Genomic DNA, 19,512 nt, shown 5'->3' with positions numbered 1-19,512 from the left:
CATTGCATGACGTCACGTAGGGTACTCCGCTTTTGGACGACAGCCGAAGCCGCTAGTGAGAGAGAGTGACAGTGTCAGATTATATTAGTAAATACATAAATAGAGATAGCCTAGATATATATATAGATAGATAGATAGATAGATAGATAGATAGATAGATAGATAGATAGATAGAAAAACATTGATAGATAGATAGATAGAATAGCATAACATCGATAGATAGTGAGGGATAGCATAGCATAGCATAACATATAGATAGAGAGAGAGAGAGAGAGAGAGAGAGAGAGAGAGAGAGAGAGAGAGAGTAGATATATAAGTAGATAACATGGTTTTCTACTGTATTTGTGGCGGGTGCAACAACTCCAGCAAAAGTGGACATAGGGTCCATTGCTTCCCCAAGGACAAAGGGATTCTCCGAAGCTGGGTGCAATTTGTCAAGTTTAGGCGGGCAGATTTTTCAGCTAGCTCTGTTACCGCGTACTCCAGAATATGCAGCGCGCATTTCAAGGAGGAGGATTACCACTCAGGGGATGCCAAGATGGTCTCACTTGGTTTAAAGAGTAAGAGGACGGCGAAGTTAATTCCTACCGCCGTGCCGTCTGTGCATGCAAACCACTCTGCCTGCCCTGTCCCGAGGTCGAGAGACACCGTCTGCCGCAAGCGAGAGATTGCCACGGTAAGCATCATGCTATAGCTGCTAATTACAAGCTGCGCGTTAGCTAGCTCTGTGTATTTTGCATACCGTGTTCCCTTTGACACAGCCTCATCTACAAGCATGATCAGTCTGACATTAGAAGAGCATATTTCGTGATTCACGAATATGAGCCAAAACAAAATTGCCCTGAAGTAAATGTCCATATCGTCATGAAAGCTTCATGGCTAGTGTTTGGATCAGTGATCGTCAACATCAAGCGGCTTTCACAACAGTGTGTTTGCGTTTTGTGTTAGTGCTAGACTGCTACGGTTCTCTTTCACATATACTGTATTTGACCGTGACCTTTTATATACTTATATATACTATACTTTATACTAATATACTTTTTTATATTTGTTTTCGCAAGATGTTGACAGACGCCTCACAGCAGGAGACCGTGGCCAGTGTAGACACTGTGGAGAGTGTCGATACTGGGGATCAGCCCTTGCCCTCCTCCACTTCTGACGCTGGGACACAATGTTTTTTGAAGCCCCCCCGATGGTCTCACGGCAAATCTTTGGTATTTTAAGGGGAAGATATTATGTCTAAAACATTGCAAGTAGGACATTTCCATACACATTGATGAAATGAATACATAGCCTATACCAAAACATAGCCGCCGATTTGCCATGATTGTCATATGTTTGGGTATGTTTACTGCCTCTGCCACAGCTGTGCAGGTTAACCTGAAGCCCAAGATGGTTAGCGTGGGCACACAGACTTCAATCAGCCCACAAACCTCCACTCCCCTCGCTAGTCCTGAACAGACAGTTGACGACGACGATGATGATAATGCCACTGTCATCAGTGACTTGTCGTGGGTGCCCGAAGAGCCGATGGATGAGGAGGAATTGTTTGATGAGGAGCCACCTTACACGTGTGACCCCCACCACAAGTGAGATAATCTAAAACCAACATAGACCATATTGAATGCTCAATGCTTTGTTAGTTTGAATGACACCGCCCCCCTCCCCCTCATTTTTTGTTGTTGTAGTTGCATTGACAAATTCATTGTTTGCCAAGAGGAGCTGATGGGCCTTTTTGCCATCTGTCCGGCCTGTTGTGAGAGGTCGGATAGTAGCATCGTGCAGCAGGAAGGAACTTTTGTTAAGATCAAGCAGGTACAGTTTTGTTTATGCAGTTTTGTTTACGTGGCCATCTGATTAGAAAATCTGAATATCTAATTACAATCTGATAGCTCTGACTGTCTTGCCAGTTAATTTACAATGTATGTACCAGGCTGGCTTAAGTCTGCTGGTTTGTGATGCCATCATATTTGAGTGTTATACTGTATTGGTCATGTGTGTTTCATTGAAAATATGAAACCTTTGACCAGTAATGTACAGTACTTACTCTATATTGAATCCTGATATACTGTTGATTACGGTACAATGTTTTATTTTATTTTCTTACATATCTAGGTCTGTGCATCATGTGGCTACCACCGTTTCTGGCAAAACCAGCCAATGCTCCACAGGAACATGCCAACCTGCAACCTCCTGTTAAGTGGGGCCATTCATTTTACTGGATGTTTGGCCACACAGACACTAAGAATGTTGACCCTGTTTGGCCTGCAGTGCATCAGTGCCAGCAGTTTCTTTCGCCATCAGCGCCGCTACACCATCCCTGTAATCGTTCAGGCCTGGCAGAATGATCAAGCCAAGAATTTTAGTGACCTACGGGCAATGGATGGCGGGCTAGTTCTTGCTGGTGACTGCAGGTAAACAAGTGTGAGAGCTAGACCAGTTCCACGTTTTGATTTTGTTATTTGTTATCATGTAGGGTGGCTTTAGTTGGCATTTGCAGTTGACATGGTGGATTGTCTTTACAGACCATGGTTTTAAAAACTTGAAACATAAATTGTAATTAATTCCAGGTCAGATTCTCCTGGGCACTGCGCAAAGTATGGGTCATACTCTCTGATAGAGGACAGAGTGAACAAGGTGGTGGATGTTCAGCTTGTTCAGGTAAACCTGATGTTATTAGACAAAGAAATTAACTCTGCAATTTGGTAAAAGGATTGTATCTTAATATAACATCTTTCCACTACAACCATGCATAGAGCTTTATTGTGTATTGCCTAACTAGAGTAGTGTATCATAATGCCTGGTCCAGCAACGCTTCGGTTCATTAACGCCTCCTTCAACACCACCAGCATTCTACACTTACACTGTTATGTCATGTTGCAGAGCTCAGAGGTCCCCAACAGCTCATGGTGTGAGCTTGAAGGCCTCAAGCGCAGTGTTGGCCTGCTGAGGGGAAACGACCTGCATTTGGCAACGCTGATCACGGACCGACATCGCCAGGTATTTACAATAAAAATGCAGTATAGAATGTAAATATCTGAATTGCACTGAAGCTGGATGTTTGTGGTTTTTTTCTCCTTAGGTTGCCAAATGGGTGAGAGAGGAGCTGATCCCTGAAGGGACACAGCATTATTTTGACGTGTGGCACATTGCCAAAAGTATGTATCCATTGTTGGAACCTTGAAGCAGTTTTTGTTAGTGCATATCAATTAATACCATTTGTTCTAAAACAGGTCTGGGGAAGGCATTGGATGCAGCATCCAAAGAGTGTGACCAACTACAGTTGTGGAGGCCAGCTATAGTGAATCACCTCTATTTGACTGCAGCCTCAACCCCAGATGGCAACCCAGCGGTCATGGAGGCCAAATGGAGAAGTTTAGTGAACCACATCCAGGACATCCATGACCATGACACCCCTGCCTTCTCCAGTTGTGCCCATGGCCCTCTAGACGAAGATCAGCGCAACAAAGAGTGGCTGGACCCAGGTACAGTACTGGTATTATGCACGCTATACATAGTTTTGTTTTAGTTGCTGTCTTTGAGTAATTGTCTGGATGCTTTGACATGTGACCTTTGTGATGAAATTATTTTTTCATTCCCTGGCAATCTCATAACATTCTGTTTACTGTTTATGTTTGCTATAATTCATATGCAGGACAATTTCATGTGTTTCCATTTCAAAAAGGAATTCTGTCTGTCCATCTTCCTGTCTATTTGTACGTTTTCCGTCTGTGTGTCTGTCTGCCTCCCTGCCTACCTGTCTTGGTCTTTTCAGGCTCATTGGCAGCAGTCAAGTTGGAGAACATAATGATGAGGGCTGCCTTGCTGAAAGATGTTCGTCAGCTGTCTCCACAGCACCAGACCTTCTCCCTTGAGGCTTACCACTCCCTCATCTTGCACTTCGCGCCCAAGCACACAGGGTTTTCATACCTTGGGATGTATAGCAGGTCAGTGCTATCCAATGGAATAACACTGCCAATTATTATGCCTTTTATAGTAATAATAGTACCTATTAACGTGCCTATTGTAGTATTTTGTCATACACCAAGTTTCAAAGGTTTTCTCAAATGTGTTATTTTGTAGGCTTCTCTTAGCGGCGCTGCATTATAATCACAATGCCAATCGCGAGACAGCACGGAGAAGTGACGGGACAGAGAAGTACTGCGTGCGGTATCCGCGCTTCAGAAAAGGTGCCCATGTGGTGCGTCCCATCAAAGAGGCAGCCTCATACGGTAAGCAGTGTCAGGCAGTTCTATCATATTTTGAGATGGCGCACGAGTGATCAGTGACAATGATCTTTATAAAGTAATGTTATTATTATTATGTCTGCAGGTTATGCAACATCATTAATGAAGGCCCTTCGGGAGAGCTACGCCAATTCACCCGCGGTTCTTCGAGAGGTTGGCGCCAATCTGTCCTCCGATGCACCCGCCCCCATCGCCAAATCCTTCGAACAGATTCCTAAGGAGGAGGCCATCAGCCTCTACCTAGCCCGGCAGTCACGCTTCAAGAATACCTAATTTCACATTATTATTTTTTTCCACGGACAAGTCCAATGATTTAGTTGTTATTTGCATGAAATTTCTTTGTATGTAATTCAAAATAATTTGGTAATCATTTTACCTGTGCCTTGTCAACCTCTGTGTGCGGTGTTGTCTGGGCTCACTGTGTGTCTGCTTGATGTGCTTTTGCATGTATCACTGCATGTATCACTGCATGAAATAGTGTGTGTGTGTGTGTGTGTGTGTGTGTGTGTGTGAGAGAAAGAGAACCATCAACTGACCCTCGGGTATGACTACACTATTGCAGAATTAATTAGAATTAGAATTAAACATTGCGGGTCTAGCCCTTCATCAGTGTTCCTTGTATGTTTTGTGCCTAACCATTTTTTTATATAGATTTAATTCCAACCTGTGTCTTTGTTCAGTAACCATTACAAGCAATGCCAATCAACTTTTTTTTATCCAAAATGCATGTGTTCTGTGTACTTTATAACATTTTAAGGGCAATTGAATGATCACAACAGAATAAGCATAACTATTATTTGTATTCATTTTAATCCAAACAAGGCCATTGAAAGCCCTGATAGGTCTGGTCACCATTCTGGAATTGCTGTCTGATGGTTGAAACCACACAAGAGGGTAGAGGCTTCCTTATACTCCTCCCTAAAACGCCATAAGCCCAGCGTATAGCTTGCCTGTACGCAGTGTACCGGTATTGCCTAGGGATAAGTAGGAAAGATTCTTAAGTTTAAAACTGTAAGTAGGTTGGAAACGTCATTTTAAGCCTGTTTCTTATGCATGTTTATTGTGTATGCAACACATCTCCTGTCACCTATAACTGTTGGTTCAAATGACTCAGTGTAAAAAGATTTGTAAAGTAAACATAAACCATGAACATACTCGTGCGTGCTGGCTTGAAGGGGACCATGATCCTGCCTGAAGTGTGTGTATGCTATTTTTAGCACAAACGGATTCAGGCAGCATGCCTCAAATCCAGGATGCTGCGTTAGGCACGTTACATCTGCTGGCCGCGGGGTGAGCTCCTCGACCAGCGACCAAAACGCGCTCACCTCCCTACAACACAAGCTCTCCACCACAGTTTCCATGGGACGACACCGCCCACACAGACACCTGCCAAACACAGCGACACAGACACGCTTACTGCTCTCTCCCGGTAAGCGGTACCCTGACAGTTTCAATGACAATCAATCACGAGGAAAACGAGTTAGCACTATCAAAAATAATCACACTGAAGACATAACCAGCCTACTCGGCGTCGGCTACGTTTGCAAACAACATTTTCACCGGAGAAAGGTAAAAGCTTAGAATAAACACTAGGGGTTCACAGGTGGGACTGTCAAGCTAGCCCATATTTAGAATAAATAGAAGGCATAATATGCCTTCTATTTCTGGATCTTCTGACTAAGTTTAGGGTACTTATCTGAGCCAATGACATAATCACTGTCACTAGATATAAAGAAAACGTTGACTTTCATTCGATGCTATTCACTGACAGTAAAAGAAAATAAGTTATTGTATGCACTGCTGTTCATAGACTACTAGCTCCAGCGCTCCTTGCTGCGTTTCTAAATGGTAGCACCTCACCAGGACACTTCACCAACTCTCCACTCATTCTCCTCTGACCATGCATTTATTTGTCTTTGACGGCCATCGGCTCTCGGGATTTCCTCATTTCCCCTCATACGCCTAACCGGTTCGAAATTATATGGCTGTGGGCCATCATAAATGTTGACAGTGGGTCTTGCTACCTCTTCCTCATCCCCGTCCGCCATAATGCTAGTTCTAATGCGTCTACCTTACGTGACGTCATCGCCAAATTGCGTAAAAAATAACCGTTACTAACCAAAAACTACAAAAACTGGACTTTAACACCATTTTGGAGACATTTCTAACTTTATATACATATTTTGAGTGCTTTATGTACCCATTAATCAAAACTTCCGGTTAACCTGCACCATGGGCTTTAAGGTAAGAAACCTCCAGTTGACCAGCTAGCTAAGGCTAACGACATCTAGCGCTAACTGTCACCCCATGCGGGCAGTCCTTCGAAAATATAATTTTCACTGACCGAGGAAAGATAGGACAAGCGGTGATAGCTACCTTTCCTGTTTTGTAGGCTTGGTCATCACTAGAGTACGTTTTGTTCGTATACAACATGGCAAATCCTGAGAAAGCATATTAAAATATAACGTTACATTCAAGTCCTGATAAATGTTATGTGTAATGCTATGGAATGGCTACATTTCTCAACAGCTGACTGTATTTTCATACTTAATACTTTGAAAAAATAGTTTCAGCAGAAATTTAACTAAATATTGTTTATTTACTTTTTTATTTTTTAACTGTGGTTCTAATAGTGTGCAACATTCTGTGCACTCAGACGAGATGACTTGAACAACAGTATCAGTGACGAGGAGTTTGACGTGATTGTGTCTGACATTCATCACCATTACCCCTGGTAGCGCTGGCTACAAGATGATATTGGGTCACTTGAGAACAAGGCAACTTTTTGTCAAAAGTATGAGCACTTGACTGATTTGTTCAGAATGCCTTTAAATAGCCCATCTTCATAGTTTATATGAACTGTGAAAGTAATGTATACAACTGTATTTATGATAAACTGTCCAAATATGATCTCATTGTGGACAATGTATGCTACATCATGTGTTAATGTAACTCTTCTTTTAAAGGGGGACGTGTGCTGGCATCATTAAGACGTGTGGATCCTCAAGGGGTACTACTGATGCGCAGGCTGTCACTACGAACCTTAAAGCGAAGATGTTACTCTGTTCCAGCTCCCAACAGCCTTTGGCATATTGATGGCCACCATAAGCTTATACGGTAGAACAGTTGCAATGCTTTCACAACTTCTGTTTATGGCAGTGAGATGACCATATAGATCATGGTGTTTTTTGGTAGGAGGGTGTGAGTGCATGTGTAGTGTGGACTCTCTAACAACTCAGGAATCTCATTTGTTTCTAACTACTGAAGAGCAACAAGTTCACCAGTAGGCACTATTTACTATTTCGGTTCCCTGCCAATTAGTGCAATCCTTTATCCTATTTGATTACCTGTGTATTGTGTGTAATCTGCATTGTCTCAAACACCACTGGCCCAACAATGACAAAACATTGGTCCCCATAATCAACAATAAGGCATGGCATATTTATTTGTTTCACAGAATTCATACACAGTGGGTGCACAGTGAGTTTTACAAGACCTTGATCTGATCAAATTTTTCAAAAATCGTAATGTGCTTCTTAATTGACTTGATCAAGGTTCCTTGATCAAAAAAATCCGGAATCAATTGTTATGCTACGGCTTGGTATTTAGTTTTAAGAGCCAGTGAGTCAAGGTGAGCAATTAGCTTTTTATTTTGCACCAGATGCTATTTCATTCACATTGTCTTTATCTAAAGGGGTTCTGCATCATTCCTGGGAGATGACATTTTCTGCAATTTCATTGTTCAGTTATGGTCTTAATCTAAATGTTGCACTTTGCCAAATCTTGTTTTCACATTGTGTGTGTTTCAATGCTACCTCTGCCAGAAAGTGGTTTAAAAGGACCTTCTTTTTCATATTTGTAGATGGCGAGTGGTTGTGCATGGTGGTATTGATGGGTTTTCACGGCTCATCCTTTACCTGACTGCAGCGACCAACAACAGAGCCCAAACTGTCCTGGAGAGTTTCCTGTCTGCAGTAGAGCAGTATGGTATCCCCTCTAGAGTCCGCTCGGATAAGGGAGGGGAAAACATTCTGGTTGCACGCTTCATGGCAGACATGGGGGACTCGAGTCACATGACTTGACTCGAGTCAGACTCGAGTCGCAAGACTCAAGTTCCAGTCCCCAAATTCAGTTGAACCACTACCTGGACATTTGTGATGGACAGAGCTGCCTTCAGTTTTGGGCTATGAACAGGCGCACCCTCCCCTCTTTGTTCAAGGTGGAGGTAAGAGTTATGGCAGTCCCTGCATCAAGTGCACCTGTTGAACGTGTGTTCAGCCATGTTAGGGTGATAATGTGACCCCATCATTCACAACTCAGTGAAGTACTGTCAAATATTTTTTTTTGCAAATGCAATGCATTGTAAGTCGATGTATGTTGCGAGGCAGCAAGATCGCTACCAGCTTTCAGGCTTATGTATTACTATTTCCCCTTCCTACAGTATGTGTATGTGATATTACTTTTGAAATATTCCTTTTTTTCATGTCTGATGCCATGTGTTGCAAATAATATTCTACAACATGTAGGGAGTTTGAGTGATTGACTTGAACTGTTCTCGTATACAGCCACCTAGAGGTTCTATTTGATTCTGTTCATAGGTTGGAGATAATGATCATAAAAACATTTCCAAACTATTCACATAATGGTTTTGGAATGTTTTGAATAGTCTTGAGTTATTGTTAATGTTAAGACATTGTTATTGTTAATGTTGAAATAAAACTCAACTTATGAACCACTCTCTTTACCGATTTTTAAGTGTGGAAACTGGGATAGATCATCTGATTTTTGTATGACTTGACTTGTGACTTGCTTGACCTGAGCAATAACTTGACTTGTGACTTGCTTGATTCTCACCACAGTGACTTGGGACTTGCTTGAGACTTGAAGGTTATGGCTTGAGACTTGCTTGTGACTTGCACATGAGTGACTTACCCCCACCTCTGCTTCATGGTGACCAGTCGTGGACTCAATAGCAACTCTCACATTGCTGGAAGAAGTGTCCACAATCAGAGGTGCTTGACACACCAATAAAGTAATTTGATTAGTTGAGTTTCTAGATATTTGCATTATAGTAATTCAATCCAATCCAATCCACTTTATTTATATAGCACAGTTTAAACAAACACAAAGGTTTCCAAAGTGCTGCACAAGAGAAAAATAGATAAAATAAGAGATAAAAAGAGATAAAATAAGTAAAAAATAAGTAAAAACACATGACCCACCCAACACTTCTACATCACATCAACACGCCATCTAGTGTCCAAAGGCCAAATAAAAAAGGTGCGTTTTTACCAAGGTTTTAAAAAGACACAGGGATGTAGTTTGTCTAATATGGAGTGGCAAAGTGTTCCACAATTTTGGGGCTGCTACCGCAAAGGCACGTTCTCCTCTGTGTTTTAGCCTGGTACGGGGTGTGGCCAAAAACAGCTGGTCAGCTGACCTAAGAGAACGGCTAGGAGTGTAGGGTATTAGCAGCTCGGAGAGGTATGGTGGGGCAAGGCCATTTAAGGCTTTAAACGCAAATAAAAGTATTTTAAAATGAATCCTAAAACGTACAGGTAGCCAGTGCAATGAAGCCAGAATAGGTGTAATGTGGTCGTACTTTCTAGTGTTAGTCAAGAGACGAGCTGCGGCATTTTGAACTAATTGGAGGCGGGCAATGGAGGCCTCACTAATCCCCATGTAAAGTGCATTACAGTAGTCCAGCCGGGTGGTCACAAACGCATGGATTACTATTTCAAGATGCTGTCTCTGAAGCATTGGTTTAATTTTGGCCAGCTGCCTTAGCTGGAAGAAGCTGGACTTCACCACAGCTTTTACCTGGGTGTCAAATTTGAGGTCAGTGTCCACCTTAACCCCCAGGTTATTTAAGATTGGCCTACGGAACTGTTCCAGGTAGCCTAGGTCAACCAGGGGGGACACACCAGAGCCACTGAAAACCATAACCTCTGTCTTTTTTTCATTAAAATTTAAAAAGTTTAGGGACATCCAAGCTTTAATGTCTTGCAGGCAGTCTAACAAAGGCTTAATACTGTATGCTTCTGCCTTTCTAAGAGGAATATAAATCTGGCTGTCATCAGCATAGCAATGAAAAGAAATACCATGCTTCCTAAGAATTGAGCCAAGTGGGAGCAAATAAAGGGAGAACAAAAGGGGGCCAAGCACCGAACCCTGCGGAACCCCATGTAATAGCGGGACAGTGGAGGACACATGCTCAGCAAGGCTAACACAGAAAGACCGCTGGGTTAAATAAGACCTGAACCATTTTAGTGCTGTGCCACTGACACCCACCCACTGCTCCAGACGAGCAATGAGGATGTCATGGTCTACTGTGTCGAAGGCTGCAGTCAAATCCAGGAGCACAAGGACAACACTATGGCCAGAGTCAGTAGCCAAAAATATATCATTAAAAACTCTAAGCAGCGCTGATTCGGTGCTGTGTAATGTTTTAAAACCAGATTGGAAAATCTCTATAATGTTCTGTCCATTTATACAGTCCATGAGTTGACAGTGAACAATCTTTTCCAGGACTTTTGACAGAAAAGACAGTTTGGAGATAGGTCTGAAATTAGACAAAGCAGTAGGATCAAGTCCAGGTTTTTTTAACAAGGGTTGCACAACAGCATGTTTAAATTGAGCCGGCACAACTCCCGATGATAGGCTACTGTTAATGACAGCAGTAAAAGAAGGTCCAATAGTTGGAAAAATCTCCTTAAAAAGTCGAGGAGGAACAATATCAGCTGGAGAACCTGAGGGCTTCAGGTGGCCAACAATCTCCTCCACAAAGGACAGGGTTACAGGCTCAAACATCTCTAAGAACACAGAGCATGGAGCTGAGACTGAGGGATCAATAGCAGGTGGAGAAATAAGTGCTTTAGCAGATGTCACTTTGTCAATGAAAAACCTAAGAAAGTCTTCACACACAGCAGGAGACCCCTCAATTTGCAACGCCTGTGGTGCATTCAGAGCAGAGTTAATTACCTTAAACAATACACGAGGTTTGTGAGAATTTAACAAAATGATCTCAGAAAAATATTTTCTTTTGGCCTCTCTCACAGACGACTGGTAGTGGCGCCAGCAATCTCGCATAATTTGGAAAGACACTTGCAGTTTGTCCTTTTTCCACTTTCTCTCAGCTCTTCTACACTCCTGTCTAGAAGCCCTGGTGGTTTCATTCAACCAGGGTTCAGCCTCCGATTTAGTTTTTTGCCGTCTAATTTTATGTGGAGCCACAATGTCTAAGGCAGTTTGACAGCAGTTGAGAAACCAACAGTTCAGTGACTCAGTATCATCTGACACATTTTCAGGAATAACACAGTTCTGGATGAAAACAGTGGAAAAACGTGCGGCAGTGGAGGGGTTCATAACCCGACATTTGCGAGCGACTGCGCAAGGTTTAGCTGTCAAACGGTTCACAGCGGCTTCAAACAGAACAGGCATATGATCAGAGAAAAAGGCATCACAGATCTCCAGATTGCAAACGGGCAAACCATAAGATAAGACGAGGTCAAGTGTATGACCGCGTTCATGTGTCGGCCCAAGTAGCCTACAGCTTGGACAATGTCAAACGAGTCAATGATATTTAAAAAGTCTCTCGCCAATGAGTTATTCTCAGGACAACAGACGTGAATGTTAAAATCCCCCACGATGAGGACCCGGTCATAATTCGGCATAATATCCGACAGAAATACAGAGAAGTCCATCAAAAAGTCTTTGTTATATTTGGGAGGACGATAAATCACAGCACACAACACAGTGTGGGAATGACCCAGCTCAAATAAGCTCAGTTCGAAGCTCGCGGGGGATAGCCGCGATATTTGTTTGCATTTAAAGTCACTCTTATAAACGGTCGCAATTCCTCCTCCTCGTCCTCGACCAGACGACCGGGGAGAATTGAAATAGGAGCACTCGTCAGGTAGAAGATCAGAAAAGACTCCGGACTCACCCGCACTTAGCCAGGTCTCGGAGATAAAAAGAAAGTCCAGCTCCCGCGTAACGAAGAAGTCCTTAAGGATAAAAGCTTTATTTCCAAGTGATCTGGCGTTCACCAAGCCAAATCTAGCAGGAGCCGGCGGACAACCAGCTGACGATGGGGCGCGAGCCAGGGGCCGAAGATACTCCAGATTTGCTCCACGCCAGCGTAAACAAGGGGAGCAGGGACGGTGGGGCTGGAAAGCCTCATCGCAGCCCGTCACCTTCACCAGAGAGGAAGCAACAGGATCCAGGGAGCGCTGAGAGACACACAGGCGAGGGGCAGCACCATATCGATCAGGACGTGCCAACCCCAACCTCAGCTTCACGAGATAGCCGCTACGTTTCCCCCGTCGCCGGTACCTTCTTCTCCGAGGTAGTGGAGCAAGCGTGCGGCGGAGGTCGGCCGGGAGATCCGGTGGGAAAGGTGTCCCCCCTTCACAATAGTCTGATTTTTTTAAATTTATAGCAGCGTTTCTCAGATCTAGCAACGTTTGGCGATCATAGACCAGAAGAGCGTTGATGTTATGTACAAGCGTTAAAAGTAGCAAAAACAAACACAACAGGTAGAGCACCTGACGGCGAGCCTGACACACTGGCGCCATCATGGCGCCAGTGTGTCAGCCCGCCTAGCCCCCGTCGGGCCCCCACGTTACGGCCACAACAAAAGAACCTTTTGGCTCAACCTTGTGATCAGCAACATATACAGAGGACGCCATCCTGAGGATTATTTTTAAACAAAAGAGATTTTATTCACAAAAGTTTGCCATGAATTAACCAAAACTATGAGAGTCTGGAGGCATGGCCAAACAGAACAATTTTTTTTTTGAAAAAAGGTGGGAAGACTGGGCCAACCACACAATGGGCTTTTACATTTTATATACTATATAGTTGAAATTAAAAATGATATATCCAATCGTTGTTATCAGCAGTATGTCGATGAAAAGATGGCAATGACAAGTGAATGGTGAAACTGACCTGTTTGTGTTTTTGACTAGTTGTTTTTATTTTTGTTTGTTTTTAGAATTGAGCGGCTGTGGAGAGATGTATTTGAAAATGTCATTGATCTCTTCTATACCACTTTTCATCGTCTGGAAGCTGAGGGATGGCTTAATCCAGACAAGGAGACAGACCTCCAGGGGAGTAGCTTGGTCCGGGGCTTCCGGGGCGGGGCCCCCGGGCGGCCCCGGCCGCGTGGGCCCCGCCTAGCCCCCGTCGGGCCCCCACGCGGCCACAGCCGCCCGACGTTCGCCGTGCTGGCGGCGGTGTGAAAGCAGCATAAGATGTCTACAAGTGATTGTAGAAAGGAACTGACCGCAGTATATAGACTCCCTTCTCTCAGAACATCACAGTCAGGGTGGCTCATATATTTTATCTTCCTCTGCCTTAATGTATGTCCTTTGGTTACAGTAGTGAAATTTTGGCCAGGAATAAAAAAGTATATACAATCGCACTTAGGCAAGATAGGGCCTGCTGGGAAATCTGTTCGACCAATCACCGTGATGTTTTGAGTGTACATACGACGTAACCTACATGTTACTCCCGTATACCACAATGCAATGCGATCGTGTTTTTCCGAAGGAGAAGAAGAAGCTGATTAACCACTGTAACGACCCAGGTGGGTCTCTCAAGGCTCCGCCCATTTGTGCTGCTTGCCTGTTCGGTCACCTCCCTTTCTTGTGTGGAGGTCTCAGGTGTGTGCAATGACCCTGCTGATTGGGGAGTGTAGAAAAGACCTGCCGTGCCAATAGCCAGGGCTCTCCTCTCCTCTGCTGGCTTTAGGCTTTTTTTTGGTTGTTCCCATGACTGATCTCACATCACACTTTTGGTTACATTACATATTACTGACTTACACCACACCCCATTAACTTTACCGTAGTTTCTGTTCAATCTTATGTAATAAATCATTGTTATTCCTTTACCCTGCGTGTGGCCTCCCCAGTTTATGTTCATGCCAGAGCCAAGCATGTTACATATGGGGGCTCGTCCGGGATTTTGGAACCTGGAATTTGGTTTGTAGCAGTTACATTTTTGATTCCCACTATTGGCTATTGGGCAGCATAGTGTGGTTTTGTAGTGCTAAATTTTGATTAAAGATTCTTGCTGGCATGGTGTAAAGTACCTGCGCAGTTTAGTTATCAGAATTGGGGAGACCCACGCATTGTTTGGTTGGTTTGTTGGGTTGATTGTGATTTGATTTGGCCGAGATTTTGTTTTGGTTTGCCCTGGAGGAGGGAGGCCATTTTTTTCTGCAGCTTTGCAGGTGTTGTGGCTGCAACGGGACCGTGCTGGGCAGGCAGCGCCTGATTTGGGGGGAACAGGTGTACTTGGTAACTGGGTGGGGGATTGTAGGTTAGACCTACCGGGCTATCGTGAACCCCTGCGCAGCTGAAGGGCACTTAACGCCGTTTGTTTCTTTGCCTTTTTATTTTTGTTTGTTGTTTTTTGTGTGTCGAACGCGCTGGGGTTGCTTCGGCAACTCGATTGCATGTGGGCACACAGAAGACTAGACTTGGAAATAGTTAGGGCAAGGGGGTTACAGGTAGATGCGGGGCTGCTCTTTGGTTGTGGTTTGTTTTGGGGTGGTGGTGCACCTGTGCTTCCAATTGAGTGCTGGTCTGAATTGTCGTGTATGACGCCAAATAATTAGGCATTGGAAACCAGTCAAGTTTTTCGACGTAGGGAGACAATGACTGAAACTGAATCGGTGGATGCATTCTTGCAAATCCCTCTGAAGCTTTTTTGGAGGGATTAACTAAAGAACAATTACGAAAGGTGGCTGAGCATTATCACTTTGAACGAGAACTGCCAAAAGACTGGAAAAAGGAAACAGTTAAAAAACAAAGTGAAAGAAAAACAGAATTGTTCATTACTTCGGTTAACCCTGCCAAGCCTATTCTGACAGGCTACTCTACTCCCGAGCGCGTTGGGTCGGACAGTCAACTTTTAGATAATAATCCGTTGACGTTTGAGCAGCAGATGGAGCTTTTAAAGCTTCAAATGGAACAACGACGCTGGGAGGCCGCAGAACATGATAGAGTGCGTGAAAGAGAGCTTGCGTTTGAGGAAAAGCGTTTTGAATATGAGACAAAAATAACATGACGCAAGGCTTTTGAGAACTGCTGAGCATGAAATTGAAATAGAAAAACTTAGGCAACAGGAAAGGCAGGAATAGAGGGAAAACACACTAAAGAGAGAGCGACTGAGATTAATAGCTGACGGGAAAATACAGGATGGTGGTACTGGTTCGTCGGGTGGGATGGGCGCAGAGGGAAACCTCTCCCATATGATTAGGTTTTTACCAAAATTCAATGACCGGGATCCTGATATTTTCTTTTCTCTTTTTGAAGGCCTTGCTGATGAGCGTGGTTGGAACGATTCTGAACGTACCCTTTTGCTCCAAACCGTTTTTCTGGCCGAGCTCAAAACGCTTATGTAGCTTTGTCGGGGACTGAGTGGAAAAAATATCAGTGTTAAGGAGGCGGTTTTAAGAGCGTATGAACAAGTGCCAGAGTTCTATAGACAGCGGTTTCGCAATTGGCAAAAAACAAAGCGACAAACGTATTCAGAGGTGGCGAGAGAGTTGGTTGGGTTTTTTAACCGCTGGTGCTCTTCCATAATCGTGGATTCATATGAAAAGTTAAGTGAGTTGATTGTCCTTGAACAGTTTAAATACATTCTTCCGGAACGTCTTGCTACTTTTATGTGTGAGCATAAGGTTGAAACTGCTGCTCAGGCTGCCATACTGGCTGATGAGTATGTCTTAACTCATAAGACTAGGAGTAGATTATTCACAGAGTAAGTATCAGTACTCTCGAGATGAACAGTGGTCAAATCGTTCACTTGTTGACCAAAGCACTCAGTCAAATCAGAACAGTCAGTATACGGTGAAACAAGATCCCTCAAATCGAAGGTAAACCTGGCCCTGATAGCCAATGCCATTATTGCCTGGAGAAAGGTCATTGGAAGGGAGAATGCCCAGGGCTTCGAAATAAGAATAAATATCTGTCGAACCATGCGGTTGCGCTGCCCCAGTGCACCTGTCAAACAACACGACTATAGGTGTACAGATAAAGAGTAGTCCATCAGATGACGCAAACCTTGCGGGTGGCTCAGGCTGTGAAGTGCTTGAGGACCCAGTAGAGAGACAGTGGATCACTGAGTCTTGTGATGGACAGGTCAGTGAGAGTTATGGCCCGTTCATCACAGACGGTTTTGTTTCCTTAGTGGGCAGCACTGATAGAAGGCCTATTAAGATCTTGCGAGACACTGGGGCAATGGAGAGTTTTGTAGTGGAATCCGCTTTGCCATTTTCAGTCCAGTCAAGTACTGGTAAAAATGTTCTCATTCGGGGCATAGGTATGCAAACCATGTCCGTTCCCCTACATAGGATCGCACTGAGTTCCGATCTTGTGCAGGGGGATGTCATTGTAGGTGTTCGCCTGGCTTTACCTGTTCTTGGTGTACAAATGATTTTGGGCAACAATTTGGCTGGAGACAGAGTATGGTTGAGTGGGCCAGTGACACCGGTAGTATCAAATGAACCTGCCGAGGCTACAAAGAGGCATGAGTGTGTGGAGGAATTCCCTGAGGTGTTTACTGCGTGCGCGGTGACTCGAGCCAGGAGTCTCGCAGAGTCAGGTCCATCCGCGGCAGCCAAACCTGCGATCCCATCGTTGCCAAACCTACCACAGTCACTGTCCCGTAACAAAGTCGTTTTAGCCCAAAAAGATGATGAGGGGTTAGTGGAATTATATGCTAGGGCTGTAAAAACGGAAACATTACAGAGCGACCAAGGGGGGTATTTTATTGTGGATGGGTTACTTGTGCGGAACTTTGTACATAACGAGTTAAAGGAAACCAGAGGTGCGTTCAGAATCGCAAACATAGGCGAACGTTCGCGAACGATTTTAAACATTTTCCGTTAAACGAACATAAGCAAGCAAACGTTTACAAACATAGGCAAACTGTCTGAAGAGGTAGTTCTCCACAAACAGAGATGGATCGCGGACTGCAAGAGATGTGCTCCCAGATGGAGATTAACATGGGTATGTGTTGAATTTCATGAAAATATCGTGTAGCAGTTTGAGTTGTTAATTTATCTTTGTCTCAGTTACGTTGAGAAGCGTATTTTTTCTGAAAGTGTAAATGAATGCTAGTCTTATTTCCTTAACATACGTTAGCTTTGTTGTGTTTGACGTTTTAATTAGATTATGATTAGGGCCCGACCGATTTATCGGCCTGCCGATTTAATCGGCCGAATATAGCCTTTTTGAAAATAATCGGCATCGGCCAAAAAGACGCAGATTACAACCGATTTTTTTTTCTTTTTTTTTTTAATCGGCCGATTAAATCGTAATCGTAATTTTTCTCTGAATATAATCGGCATCGGCACTCAAAAATCAATATCGGTCGGGCCCTACTTATGATGGATACCCAGTAAAGACATTTAAATATGCTTGATTGAAAATTAAAATATAATAATCAGATTTTACCTTATCTGAAAGGTAATAGTTGGTTGTGAGTAATACGTAGGCTATTTAACAAAAGTGTGTCGAGTAGAAAAGTGCTACATAGTTCCCGTACGACCCTGGTGCTACACAAGGTGTTTAAAAGTAGCGCTTTAGCTGCTAGTTTGTAGAACAATGTTACGCCCACAGTTGTAAGATGTGTCTGCATTTGCTGCTGTATGGTGCGTAGAAAGTTGAGGTTTGTTACAATGTAATATACATATTCACGGTACCGATTTCCTCTCCGATCCGCAGACGCACTTGACCAGCCACCAGCGGACGAGGTGGTAATCATTGGCAGTAAGTGGAAAGCTGTAGCAGCTCATGTATGTGATATAAGGATAGTGTTCCCCCACTTAAAATATCACCACTAGGTCACTACAACACTGATGCTTACTGTATGTTAGAAGGACCACCCAGTTTGGGGATTACTGTAGAAAGGTTGCTAGATGGTGGTGACTTATCTGTGAGGCATTACTGCAGGAAGATCGTCATTTTGTTAAGTAGGCTGGGTTAACTTAGGGGTTAGTTTTGAACATGCAACTAGTCTAGTATTATTAAGTGTGACTGTCTTGAGAGTGTAGAAGAGTGTCAAATGTTGTGTTGTTTGTTTACATTCCAGATAACTGGCCCCACACCGCTGTTTTGCTCCTCATAGAGACCTGGAGGTCTCTTAAGGAGAAGTTTGAGTGTCCCACCATAAAAAAAACAAGCTTGGGAGATGGTTGCGGAGTGCCTCAGAAAGGAAGCAGTTAATGTGACATGGCAGATGTGTGACAACAAGTGGAGGAACCTTAGGCACAGGTAAGCAAAATCACAAAAACTCAACCCCATGAAGAGGAGAGTCACTCTCGCACACACTTACCTAAACAGCTGGGTAATTTTCATCTCAACATTTCTAATGCTCTTTGCTCTGCACTTTTTGTCTATTCTTTCTATAGATACAAAATCATCCATGATGGGCATGGGAAGACAGGACAGGGCCGGCGAAAGTGGGAGTATTTTGCCGTGCTGGAAGAACTTTTTGCTGGCGACCCAGCTGTGCAGCCCACAGTAGTCATCTCCTCAACCCCAACATTCACAACCCCTCCCCCACCACCACCACCAGATCAGGAAACACCATCAACTTCAGCTACCATGACTACGCCACCGGTGAAGCCAAAAAGAAAAAAAGAAAAATTGGATGACAAATTAGAGGAAATCATTAAATTACAAAAAGAAACGATAGCTTTTCAAAAAGAAAGAAATGACATCCTTAGGCAATTCACTGCAGCCATGGTTCGCATGTCTCAGGGCAATGAGCAGTAACTTATTTATTTTATTTTAATATTTGACTTTATCTAACTTATTCCATTTATTAATTTCTGTAATTCCAAGGCAATATATAATAAACACAACAAACAATATACTTGACTAAGTAGTGATTCATTTATTAACTCTTTTAGGCCTATTCTGACCTATAACATTGCCGCAATGTCCTCCCTCTTTTGCTGTGCTGCTCTCCTCTGTACCACCCTAGGCCCATCTACAGTGGGAAGGACATCATCAAGACCATCGGCGTCCACAATTACTGCCTCGTCTTCTCCCTCATGGATAAGAATTAAATTGTGTAGGACACATGTGCTGGCAATTACTTTAGGAATGGTATCAAGTAGGACCATGTCAAGGTGGTGGAGTCTTCTCCATTTGCATTTTAAAAGTCCAAAGGCACGTTCAATGTGCACCCTTGTTGAGCTGTGGATATTGTTATAATTTTTTTGACGCTCAGTTAAATGTCCATTGTC

At 43.6% G+C, this 19,512-nt stretch overlaps 1 protein-coding gene and 1 long non-coding RNA gene across 2 annotated transcripts; both read left to right on the top strand.

Moving 5' to 3' along the window:
- Window positions 1-266: 266 nt before the first annotated feature.
- LOC115554611 (uncharacterized) lies at window positions 267-5,401 on the top strand. Its single transcript, XM_030371396.1, has 12 exons — window positions 267-676; window positions 1,062-1,203; window positions 1,367-1,589; window positions 1,689-1,815; window positions 2,116-2,414; window positions 2,571-2,661; window positions 2,884-3,000; window positions 3,083-3,158; window positions 3,234-3,485; window positions 3,776-3,947; window positions 4,084-4,232; window positions 4,333-5,401. Exons 1-12 carry the CDS (start codon window positions 326-328, stop codon window positions 4,518-4,520), a joined length of 2,187 nt encoding a protein of 728 aa, XP_030227256.1. The 5' UTR covers window positions 267-325; the 3' UTR covers window positions 4,521-5,401.
- Window positions 5,402-17,950: 12,549 nt separating this feature from the next.
- LOC115554313 (uncharacterized) lies at window positions 17,951-18,893 on the top strand. Its single transcript, XR_003978581.1, has 3 exons — window positions 17,951-18,028; window positions 18,351-18,532; window positions 18,670-18,893. It is a non-coding gene; the product is annotated as an uncharacterized LOC115554313 (long non-coding RNA).
- Window positions 18,894-19,512: the final 619 nt, after the last annotated feature.

The sequence above is a fragment of the Gadus morhua genome, chromosome 11, assembly GCF_902167405.1.
Source record: "Gadus morhua chromosome 11, gadMor3.0, whole genome shotgun sequence".
NCBI lineage: Eukaryota > Metazoa > Chordata > Actinopteri > Gadiformes > Gadidae > Gadus > Gadus morhua.
Note: the sequence above shows the minus strand (reverse complement) of the source record. Positions and strands in the feature narration are given on the sequence as shown.